Here is a 12,842-nt window from a genome sequence, read left to right on the forward strand (position 1 = left end):
GAGGGTTAGGAGTACTCAATTTAGTTAAACAAGTTTTTTATACTCGTACACCCATCCTCATAAAGTCAGGGATCGATGCTAAAGTTAAGCGGAGCACCACAAGGCTCACTACTACGAGGTGGAACCATGTGATCACCCACTGCCAATCAGGAAAGGATTTGGAACGAAAATGATCAAATGATTTCAAATTTAAATTGATTAAACAAAAACTGGAGCCTATCCCAGCTGTCTTCGGGCAACAACAATATTTAAATGAAATGAAAGATTAAACATCTAATTTAAAAAAATATTTAATATTACAAAAAAATTGAATTTTATAAGATTAAAGTTATTGTGAACACCAAAAAATTTTGGTCGATGTTAAAAAAAAATAATGGTAAATGATAAATGGCAAAATTTTAATACTAAATTAAATTTTTTTATTTTTTTTTATTTTTTTTAACAAGCCAAGAAAAGAAATTGTGTGAGTCTTTAATATTACAAAAAAATGTAATTTTATAAGATTAGAGTGATTGTGAACACGAAAAAAAAATTGCTAGGTGTTGAAAAATAATGGTAAATAATAAATGGCAAAATTTAAATACTAAATTAAATTTTTCAATTTTTTTTAATTTTTTTTAACAAACCGAGAAAAAAAATGTGTGCGTATTTTGGAAATTCAATCATCTGTAAGGCATTTATTACTATTTAAAAATTAGTTTGAAATGATATTAAGGTGTTTGGGGGTCATAGTTTGGAGTACTTTTAGGCTTTGAACTTTTAATAAGTTTACATTTTTTGCTCTTCAGAAAACAGGACTTTCCGCCTCACTTTGTTCCCAGAGAATGTTTGACTTTAGCATCGGAGTTGCGTCCACGCAGGCCGTTGTTGCCTAGCGAGGTGTGACAGCGGCGTGATTTATGGCTTATTATTGAAGCAGCGTAGCCTATCGCCGACTCGTTATGAGTTTACCTTGGCATACATCAGCGCACGCGTGGCGCATACCAATGTAAACAAATACATAAAAGAAGAACAGCCCGTTCCGAGCCACGTTTACAAATGCTAATAAGAGCCAACGCCGCGTCCAGGTCGGCATAAATCAACACGGCTTGCTTGTGGTTTGTTAGCCAGGTTGCTAACACGTGGCCCTCAACCGGTTCTAATGGGATGCGAGTATTTGTGCAATAAAGCACTTTTCCCAGAATCCTACAAACACATATGTTATCCAAGATGCTAACGTTTGGGCGTAGCTTTAGTCAAATAAAACACAAATATTTATAGAGTTAGCCTACTAATTAGCAAAGAAAAAAGATAAAGTCCCCGAGTTTAGAGAGGTTAGCATTAGCATGCTCAGCCCAACCTAGCTAGTGCAACAATGAGCTGAGCAGAAATCACAACAAGCTGCTAGCTGTTAATTAGCTAATATGAGTGTCACCTGAACGAAATGACATGCTAATATGTGTGCAGACCGGCTAACAGTTAATACGTACAGTATATTACATAATGTTAATAATGCTAACACACAAGCGGCCTCAACTGATTAACAAATCTTCTGGGAGCGCTACACTGAGCTGAGATAGTGCTAGCATTACCATTAGCACACATCTGACATGATCACCTGGGCCGGTTAGCAGTTTCTTAGCCAGTCGCCCTAGCCAAGTGAGACGTGACGGGCCTGAAATAATGAGATAAAGACACACTCATGTGTTAGGTGGAGCATAAACGTACTCACAGGAAGGCTACCAAAACCATTGTCGATAGCTACTAATGCTACACAAATGGTTACAGCAAGTTCGAATGTTTCAGGACGGAGATGGAAATATGGACTGTTGAGGAGTTGGTGAAAGAGGACTTTCTCGGCTTTAATTTGACATGACTGTCAGTGAAAATTCTCAAAGACTGCTAGCGCTAGCTTGCTACGCTAAGTGCTACCAGCTAACATTGGCCAAAGGACTAGCTAAGGGGGTGCCAGGCTAATAATGGAAGGCCTTGTTTTGAAAAGCCATGTGGAACTATTGAAGGTGGAGTTGAGCGCGGACGGTGAGCGGGCGGTTCATCCCAAACGCATCGGACACACGTTATTAACTCGGATGCCGCTGGCCGTGCCGGAGCGCCGCCACTCAAGTGGCCCGTGGAGAATTCACTTGGAAAGCGAACGCGGCGGAACGATAGCGATAGAGAGTAGCGGGATGAGAGAGAGAAAACGGAGCGGCGGCGGCGGCGGCGGGTGTTTTGGTGTTCACGATCAATATTTGTCAAATGCGTGACAATTAGAACAGAAAAAAAACAAATATTTGAATTTTGGTTGTAAATGTTTTAAGCGGATAAATTTTTTTTTAGCCTCCAATGTATGTCAACATTTTACATACATATTTTTAAATTAATATTTGAAACTATTCTTTAAAAAAAAATCTGCCACTAAATTGATAGAAGCACACATGGGGTGGGCCATGCTGCGAAGCGAAACTCTGCAATTTTTGTTGCGTACCATTTGACTGAAGGTTAACCACCAACGTTAATCCCCACGTGACCCGCGACCCTCCCTCGTCCTTCACCCCCAGCTCCGCCGCCACCGCCGTTGGCCCAAGCCGCTCCCAGATGGCTTAGAGATGGGGGTCATCGCGAGGTCGGGGGAGTTGGGCGAGTGGGGGCGGGGGGGGCTCGGCCATCCCGGCCCATCTGCTTCATTTCCCCCACGGGGAGCTTGTGAACATCTCGTCACCTTCACCTTTTTTTTTTCCAGCTCGGTGGCATCGGCGCATCCGTTACCGGCGACGACGCCGACGGCCCGATGTACCTCCTGATTGTTGCTAAACTGGGCATGAAAAGTACAACCCCAAAAATCAATTATTATTTATATAATAGGAACTTTGTGTCACACCTTTTGAAATACAAGGTCAATAGAAGCAGTTCAAGACATGAGAAAATGAATTTTAGAATAAGTCGGCAATAGCGGTGGCGATGTGCAGCAAAAGAAGCAAACGCTGAATGAGGCAGGCGTCGGCAAAAAGATGACCTCTGCCCTTTGTCCCCGCGCGCCACTCATGTTTTTTGTCGGCAGGTAAGCAAAGTGGCGCCCTCACTACCTCTTTTTTGTGTGTTTCCATAGTAACAGGTTTCCCATACCCAGCCACAGGCGCCGCCGTGGCCTACAGGGGGACTCACTTGCGAGGTCGGGGGCGGGCCGTCTACAACACCTTCCGCACGGCCCCGCCTCCACCGCCCATTCCTGCTTACGGAGCGTGAGTAGCGCTTAGTTGTGTTCTGGATTTTTTTTTTTTTTCGTGATCCCAAATCTGACTCACAAAAGAGCAGCAACAGCAGCAAACACTTTTTTTCAAAATGATCCCAAGTGTGCTTGCTTCAAGTTTTCTGTTTCGTGTCAAACTAAACTTAAAACCAAAAATGTCACGTTTATTAACCGAAACTACAAAATTTTGCTGTAATTTTAAATCCCCTAGCATAATGCTAACAATGACATTTGCCATCGATTGGCTTCCAAACTCGTATCGGCCTCGCCGTAGTGACCACAAACGGTGCAGCAATGTATGCAAACAAGCAATCTTAAAAGTATGCATCAACTTTTTGTTCCAAATGAAATGATTTCTAGAATCATTTCCATATACCGATACTACAGCACTAAATCAAAGTGGGATTTAATTCAAGGAAGACAGAAACATATTTGCAATGCACCATTTATGAACGGATTTAAAAAAAATATATATATTTTTTAGTGGGAGGGTCAAATTATATATTTTATGGTTCTTAGTGCATTGCAATTGTTTTTATTCATTGTGTGCATGCATGCTAATATTATTTTGTATTTAATTATAATTATTTAGAATTTAATTTAAAAATATAGCAAACGTGTCCCTGGTCATGTGTTTGGTGAGTGCTGAGGGGTCCCTGAGTGGGCGCTGTGTCCTTGCCGCTGTCGTGTGTGTGTGTGTGTGTGTGTATGCGCTCCCGAAGCCTCAGGGAGCCGAGATAGCGTTAGCATTAGTGCCGACCGCATTGCTGATCTCTTGGCTTTGTGCGGCCTCACTGGCACTCGCTTTGGCTTCTTATCAGCCGTGTGTCTCTAAAAAAACGATTTGAATCGGAAAATCGTTTTTTGGATTTAAAAGATGTGAGCGCATCTACCGGAATCGAGTTGTTCCACTTCAAAATATAGACTGTAGACATGCGCTATCAAATCATCTTTTATTGGGGATATATCGAGTAGAAGTAAATTCTACTTTTACAATAATCTAAACTGACTTGCTTTGTTTTTATATTTTGAAATATGAAAGTTAAAGAATTTGAACATTCTTCCTTTTGTCCCTCGCAGGGTGGTGTACCAAGACGGCTTCTATGGTGCCGAGATCTACGTGAGTACATTCAAGGGTTGGGTTGGGGGGTCCGGATGGGCACCTCTGGGAATAATGCGATCCCCCCTCAACGTTGGGCAACATCCTGCTCTCGTGCCAAGTTGGCGTCGATTGGGCCGGCGTCGCCTGTGCCAAGAAACCTGACAGGAACACTTAAGACCCCCTCAGCTCCCGCCACACAGACTTCCTGTCCCGCGTTCTCCCTTTTTGCACATCCGTATGCGCTTCCCAAGGCCCGGACGGGGTATCCCGGTCCACCCCCGGGGCGGTGGTGGAGTTCTCGCACCGACCCGAGTGGAGCCTGGCCAACGAGGCCGTTCTGGAGATAAGCGGGACGACGGAAGATAAGGGGATTAGTCGTCCCCGCGGAGATGTCGGCGCAGACGGGTTGGCTTCAGGGGTGAACGACGCCCTTGATGGGAGGGAAGGGGAGATAATACCCAAATTAGCGCCTTGCCCTACTTCAGGGACGGGGTGTGAGTGTCCCTCACCGCACCTTTGTTGAGATAGGCGAGATGACAGTCGCTTCTCACTTTCATGCTGCGGGGTTCTGATAGAGATGACCCCATCCCCCTGCGTAGATTTATGACCCCCCCCCCCCCCCTCTGCCCACCATGATGCGGCCGAGATGTCGCCGCTGTTTATCGCAGACACCCACCACGCGTGACGGATTTGTTTGTCCAGCTTGTTCCGATAACGAGAGCCCGTCCGCACGCCCGCACGCACGCCGACCTGCCACCGCGCTCTCACCGGCAACACAATCTTCACCATCGCTGGCGCCAAATCCGCAACCACCGACGCAATCAGTTCCCACGATCGCCATCACCAGAGCGGCACGGTTCCCACCTGTGCCCTCTAAATTGGTGTTTGGACATTAAATTTGTTTACGATCAAATTTTTAATTGAACAGTTTTTACATAAAATAAAAAAATTATTTAATTAATTTAAATTAATCTATTTTTTTTTTTTTTACAAATATTCTGTATTAAATCAAGTGGTAATTTTTTTTTATCAAATTTTTTATCGAATCTATAAATGAATGTTGAATTCGAACAGATTTTTTTTAATTCTGATTTTACAACAATACTCAAAGATCATTGCACATTGCATTTCTGACATTGATTTTTTTTTTTTTTTTTTCATGGCAAAAAAAGTTTGTCAGTTGACTAATAAACGTCCACGGCAGTGAATTAGTTGACTTGACATGAATCAACCACCGCCAGCTGTCGTCGCATCAGGACCACCGCGACCAAGTGTCATTGTGATCGGCATCCACCCGACATGTCAGCCAGCGTCTCTCTTTGCTGACCTGCTAACAAATTAGCACAAATCCGCCCCCCCCCAACCCCCCACATATGTCACATATGCTAATGTGTGTGCACGTGCGCGCCTCGTGCACGCCTGCCGCGACACAATAACAAATGTGCTGCGCTGTCGTGTGCACCGTTTGACAACACGGGCGGCGGTGATTTATGGCCCCGCGTTTGCGGCGGCGGTTGCAGTTTCTAATCAGTCCCGAGGCGTGGCCGTCCCGCAGGAAGTCACCCGCCCGCCACTTCCTGTCCCCTGCGGAAAAACAAACAAACCCAAAGGGAAAGCGGGCGAGGCCCGTGGCGCTTGGCGTGAACCTCTGACCTGAGATCTTTGCCAGTTTGGAAAAGAACGGCCTCTGCATTATTAAACGGCACCTGAGCGCCGTGCACGACCCAGATGGGCGGCCGTTAATAGAAAAAAAAAAAGTTGGGCAGCTCCATTTTTCACAGAGTTAACGCGGCGGCCCAACAATGAGCTCCTTAATTCCTTACGCACTTCTGGCAAATGAACACCGTGCCGCCGCCCCCACCGCCTTTCTTGATTGGCCAGCCGGCGGCGTGTCGAGGAAAGAAAAAGGATGTTTAATAATGCAGCATGCGACTCTTCGCTCTCAAAATGCTGCCAATTTGGGGGCTCAGTCAAACGCTCGACTGATTTGTGGCTCGCGTAGGAAGACCGAAGCCTCACCGTTGATGTCCTCCCTTGTCAGATTGCAATTCACTTTGCGGACATTATAACCGATTTTATAATCAAACATATACGATATTGTAGTGTATATATATATATTTTTTTTTTACGTAATTAATTACATAATTTTGCACTGATTATTTTCCATGCGCTTCGTACATGTTGTACTCCAATAAAGTGTAATTGCACATCCACTCCAGTAGTTGGCAGTGGCGCTCTCATTGCCCTTTGTGCATAGCAAGTCTTAACTCGTAACGGTGTAGGTTTGCTTTGCAACAAAAATTAACATTGATTTATTATTTATAGTTGCGGCGGTGGTGGGAGGGGCTGCGAATTGTTTTGTTCTCGTTTAGAAGCACTGGTTTAAAGCAACAGAGCTTCAATAAAGTCGTACATGATGCTTTAAAATAATTTTAAATAATAAAACAAACGTTTAACAGATTTTGGTTTGGGTGGTGTAGCGGTTCGGTTTTCCGGAACGTAAAAGAATCACTTGGGTTCCGTCATATTTTTGTGAGCCGTTTGCGCGCATGGCCACTTAATTAGGGACAGTCCGGTTTGTCATCTACAAGTCACCGTGCCGACATCGCCTCCCACCGCTGATGTCTGGACCGTGTTCATAACAAATGTTTTTTGATTTGTTTTTCAGGGTGGCTACGCGGCGTACAGATTCGCCCAGCCCGCCACCACCGCCGCCTACAGCGACAGGTGAGCGCCGCTGCCGCCGCCGCCGCCGCCAATGTCTTCTTTCCAGCGGCTAGCCCAGCTCACGTCGCTGTCGAATCAAAAGTTGTTTGGGCGCTTCAGACAATATTTTGAAAGTTTGGACAAAATGTTTTTTTTCCCAGCATGGCAAGCATGGAACAATTCCAGCGGATGAATGTGATTTATGTCAACTTGCTTTCTGGACTTTTCTGACATTCGAGGAGAAGAAACGACAACAACAGCAGCAGCAAGAAAAAGTAACCTTGCAGGACTTGAGCTGATGTCCATGAAGGCTCAAGTTGGGAATGTGAACGTTTGCCTGAGCGTGTTTGCTGATAAGAAGTTTGTGCGTGCGCGCGTTTGCACCTGAGAGGATGAAGATCATATCCACAATGTCAACATTTACCAGGCGGGGAAGCACAAATCACAAATTGGACAAGAGTGCCACTGCTGGATTTTTATTTTTTTATTTTTTTCATTCAATTTTCTGGAGACGTTTGCCACATTTCATGTAATTGTTATGTTGGTTTGATTTGCGTCCTTGTGGGAAACAAAGTATCCAACCTGAGTGGGAGTATGCTTAGTAGATGAGGGGGAAAAAAAAAAAATTCTCCAGTCGAGGAAATCACGACTCCATGGAGGACCTCAACACTTCTACTTTTCCTTCTTTGCACAATTTTTTTTCGTCTTTTGGATTATTTTTTGAGGCTGCACATACCACAAAACACGGTGTGATTTTCAAGGAAGAAGCCGATGGAGGACACGGGCAAGGAATCACTCTCGCGTCCATTTAAATGACAGACACTCTCCACGCTTTGCTTTTTGGTCACATGCGCGACTACGATTGAAGATTTTTTTTCCTCTTTGCTTCTTCTCTGTTGGCGTCGTGCTCCTTTTCTTTTATTCGTGGACTACTTTTTGTCTCCAAATCCAAGTTGTCAGAGCACGACTAACTTCTAGTCTTCGTTTCTGGCATTTACCATTTTTTTTTAATTTTCATCTCCTTCGCTTCTCTGCAGGGTTTCTTTCTTCTGAGTGAGTGAAATCTGAAGAGCACGTTACTCTTACCCAAAAATACGGGAAAATTTTTTTTTTTCCATCATTCAAGCCGACGTCTTTTTCAATATTGATCTCAGTGGAACTACTCCAAGTTTCACATCCAGCCGGCGTTTCAGTTTTGACTTGCTCAAGTGGCCTCGTCTCCGATGTGCACGCTCACCGCCGCCGTGCGACGCGATCCATCAAATGGAACAGCGAGGCCGTCCTGAGGAGTTTCTCTCCTGGCGGGGGTCCGCTGACATGTTACTGGACCCCTTGCTGGGTTTCACTCACTCCTGTGAGGCGCGTTCTCGCCTTCTATCTGAAGATAACGGAAACGACGAGGGAGAGCATGTGCTGCTCCTCGCGGTAGCCTCGCTGACTCGTTGACCTTCACTCCCGAAGCTCCGAAAGGGGCGCGTTCAAGTCGTCTCCTTGAGGATGACTTCCTACTTTTTTTTTTTTTTTTCAGGGTTGAGGGGGGTGGGGGGGTTGTGCTTGATTTGCCGCCCTCGCTCCTTGGCCGTCTTATCTTCTCGCCACAGACCGAGCGGAGGAAACACGGGAAGCAAATAAATAAATACGCATCTTGTCCCGCCTGCCGGGGAAATCGCAAGGATTAGTTCCGAATGATGATGATGAAAAGCCAGAGGGAGTGGGTTGGCCGCGCGCGCGCTCGTGTGTGCGTGTGTGTATACACGAACGGCGCGCCACTCTGGGCGTGACCGTGTTCTCTTGCTCTCGTCTTTTGTCTACCGTCACGAGTCCAATTACGGCATATTTGATCGTGTCTCCGTGTGGCCTAACAGAGGAGAACCGTTTTTCCTTCCACACGTTAAAGAGTTCAAATGAAAGACGTATCAGCGATGGCAACCGATCTTGCGCGTTGTGTCGGCAACATCAAGTTGGGGGAGAAATTGGATGGCGAAGGATGGAATGCAGCAGGCCTGCTGTTCCGTCTTGCAATTACATGACAGGAAGTCGGCTCACGAACGCAACTGTTGCCCGTCGTCACTGTGCAACCACATGCTGCTTCACCAAGACAACATTAAGTAGAAGCCTGTTGCGGTCAATTTTCATGGCGGCAGCGTCTGTGGCATTTACTCATTATTCCACCTGGTGATGACAATTATACAATTGTCGATCGCCGCTGTGCAAATTAAGCCGGAGCCACATGCTGCTTCACCGAGCCTCAACCAGTTCCTCCCGTCTGTCTTTTTTGCAGCTACGGCAGAGTCTATGCAACGGCCGACCCCTACCACCACACGATCGGCCCCGCAGCCACGTACAGCGTCGGAACCATGGTAAGGCTCGCGAAATCGCCAACGTGATGCCAAACTCGACACACGCGCAGTGTTGAAGAAGTGGACGTAAGGTTTATTTAAAAAAAAAAAAAAATGAACGCAAGTCTTGTTCTGATTTTGTTATTTGGTGAATGACAATCAGGATGCTTTTGAACTTTATGTCCACTTCTTTTTTTTTTTTTTTGTTGACTTAATTGTGCTTTCACATGCAAATACACACAAATGCCTACACAAACAGGAACACGCACACAAACACACTCGAATGTCGGGAGACGCGCGCGCACACCAATAAAGACCCATCGATGGTGTTTATCGGTGCGAGCAGGACCAAACTTGGAATGTGGCGCGTCGAGCAAAGCTGGAGATGTTAATGTCTGTTTTTAGCTAGCGTTTGCAGCTATCCTGAAACATCAAAGATGAAAAGTTCTAAAAAAAAATTTAAAAAATGCAACTATTCCTTTCATTTGAACAAGTGGCGACTTTCGCTTTTTCGTTGTGCGCTGGATGGCGAGCTCATCAAATCAAGTGTGCCCACGGATGGAACAAAAATCCAAAGGATGGGGGGAAATCTATTTTATTTTTTTTTATATGTTGTCTGTGATCTGCGGCATCCGGCATGCATGCATTACTCCAAACGTATAAAAGTGCAAGGTTCCCCCGGTGCAGCTGCTAGCTAAAAGCTTTCATTAATTCCGATATTTTTTTTTTTCTCTCTCTTCATTGACTTAATTAGAAATGTGCTGCTCCCCCCCCCCGGATTTCCTCCAAATTTCCTTCCATGACGCTTTAATCACCTTTCAAAATAACCGCGCAAGTGTGTGCGTGCGAGGAGATAGAGTACGCGTGTACATGAGTAGATAGCGTGTGAGCTCGTGATAAAGGAGCCTTGAGTTTTAATTACACGTAATCATTTTTTTTTTTCCCACTTTTCATGTAAAATCGCCGACAATAATAATAACAATGAGTTTGTCGGAGCTTGGAAAAATTCTTTGCATGAAAGTTTTCTTTGCCTTTCAAGACATTGGCTTTGGATTCCTAATTGCAGCAGGACTACTGCCTGTTAAGTCTCGCATATGCATGTGTGTGTGTGTGTGTGTGTGTGTGTGTGTGTGTGTGTGTGTGTGTCCTAGATAATGTGAGCCTGACTCGGGGGCTGAGGTCCCGCGGCGCTCCTGGAAGATTCCGCCGCTAACCCCCTCCCCCCTCTCTCACATGAAAGCGATCCACTGTTAAAACTCCGCTGACGATAACAACGACAGAAAGACAGACAGACAGAAAATCAAAACATGAGAGAAAGAAAGGAAGACCGAAAAGGGAAAAGGAAAGACAGAAATAAAGATAGAAATAAGATGAGCACAAGACTGAGGGAAAAAAAAGCCAATAGAAAAATTTGAAGGAGAAAAACTGAGACACCAAAAAGGAAAGAGTAAGAGAGAAAAAGTGTTCGGAAGGAAAAAAAAAGAGAAAAGAAAAAAATACAAGGGAGATAGAATAAGAAACAGAAAAAAGTGAATAAGAAACAGGAAAAAAAGGGAAGTAAAAACACACAAAAAAAAAAAAGTAAAGGTGTGAGAAAAAATAAACAAGTCAGTCATTAAAAAAGGAAATAGAAAAAAATTAATGGAGCTGAAAAATATATCTTTTGTCTAAGAAAAAAAATTGAATAGTTATATTTTTCCGAGAATGAAATGACACGAAAATGTGCAAAAATGATCAATTATATAAAACCAAGAGAAATTACGAGCTGATTGAAAATTTGATTTTGTCTTTTAAATCCTAAAAGTGGTCAGTCTCGCGAGATTTGCTGATTTTTCGCGTGACTTCAGCAGCGAATCGAAACGATTTCATTCAAATTTCACAAACTTGTTTTTCGACAAATTCCGCGTGACACTTGCCAGTTTTGTCATGTGTGACGACTGGAAGGAAATTTGAGGACAAAAAAAAAAAAAAAACGCAATAAAATTGAAAGTGCTGACGTGAATGCTGATTGGTCCTTTTTCATCTTTGATGTTGCAGGCTAGCCTTTACAGAGGAGGGTACAGTCGCTTCGCGCCCTACTAAAACCACCAAAGAACACACACACTAAAAAAAAGAAAAAAAAACTGAAAGAAAAAGGGAAAAAAAGGTACTCTTGAAAAAAAAAAAATCCCCTCCAGTGAGGAGACAAAGCTCCTCCCCCAGCTGACTTTTCTACCGCCACCTTTTCCACACAATTATTGTCTTACTTTTTTTTTCTTTTTTTTTTTTTGCTCTGTTTGTTGTTGTTTTCCTTAATTGAATTGCAGTCTTGGCAACATAGTGTGTATATATTAATGTCACAATTTTTTATGTTTAAAAATATGTATGTTTGAATCAAATAATTTTGTCATTTATTTGCATTTTGAAAATGAATATGCAAACATGAGAAGAAGAGTGGGCTAACTGCATTTCTGCAATTTGTGAGGTCAAGGACGACTTTTTGTGGATACAGCGATGATGAGGGCCGCACCGGCCCACCAGTAGCGAAAATACACAAATAATTGAAAGTCATTATAATTGCACCAAATTCAAAAAATAAAATAAATTCTTCACAGAAATGCCAATTGTTAATTTATAATTTTTGAATAAGTGGGGCTGTACCGACAATAAGCATTTTTCATGAAGAAAAAAAATAAATCCCCATATTTATTTTTTTTTTTAATTTTAATTATTGCGAAGCAGCCACTGTACTTGTTTTCTTGAAGGGGATCTTTTTTTGTTGTTGTTGTTGTTTTTCTCTCCATTTAACTTTTTTTTTACCTTTTGTCCACAAAAGATACACTTCATCTTCAGTTACATAAGTTGGCTACCTAAAATATTTCAACTTGTTCAATACACACGTCTGAAATAACACATTCACTCAAATACCCTTTAATAACGCTATCACTGTACGCTATTATGAATAATGAAATTCGTTCATGTGACGGCACTTATGTTGATGATTTATCGCAATAATTAGGAAATACATAACTATCACTTTGCAAGACTATTTCTACAAATCTCTGCCAATGTTCACTTCTACAGAGTTGCCAGGAAATCACAATGTCCATCTGAAGCTATTTTTAGAACAGGCTGGAGAGCTTTCGTAAACCGTTAGCCCAGTATTGCGCTGACGAATTCTCCCAGTGCAATAAAAGACTGCCCTCTGTAGGTCAAAATGGAAACTGGTATCCACATGAAATGACAAGAATGCAGTTAGCCCACTGGAGTTGTCAGTGACTCAAATACACACGTGATTTGTGAGCGCTGTTCCGCCGCCTTTATAAGCTGAAAACGTTTATGAACCATCGTTAAGATTTGTATTTATAAAAAAAATATATATATATAACGTGCAAAAAAAGCTACAATGTATTGCAATGTAGCAGCAATTGTACATAAACAAGTTTTAATGTACACACACACTTTTTCTATATGTATTCCTATATCA

The 12,842-nt window shown here is 43.2% G+C and overlaps 1 protein-coding gene across 1 annotated transcript in view; it reads left to right on the forward strand.

Moving 5' to 3' along the window:
* The window catches only part of LOC148322331 (RNA binding protein fox-1 homolog 3-like), a 205,391-nt gene extending 192,549 nt beyond the window's left edge, over positions 1–12,842 (forward strand). Inside the window, exons 11-15 of the mRNA XM_088317139.1 lie at positions 3,089–3,221; positions 4,310–4,349; positions 7,000–7,058; positions 9,319–9,397; positions 11,414–12,842. Coding sequence (XP_088173265.1) covers positions 3,089–3,221; positions 4,310–4,349; positions 7,000–7,058; positions 9,319–9,397; positions 11,414–11,458 — 356 coding nt within the window. The 3' untranslated portion in view covers positions 11,459–12,842. The remainder of the gene's footprint in view (positions 1–3,088; positions 3,222–4,309; positions 4,350–6,999; positions 7,059–9,318; positions 9,398–11,413) is intronic.

Source organism: Idiotropiscis lumnitzeri, chromosome 15 (assembly GCF_059441095.1).
Source record: "Idiotropiscis lumnitzeri isolate Australia: NSW breed Sydney's pygmy pipehorse chromosome 15, RoL_Ilum_1.0, whole genome shotgun sequence".
Taxonomy (NCBI): Eukaryota; Metazoa; Chordata; class Actinopteri; order Syngnathiformes; family Syngnathidae; genus Idiotropiscis; species Idiotropiscis lumnitzeri.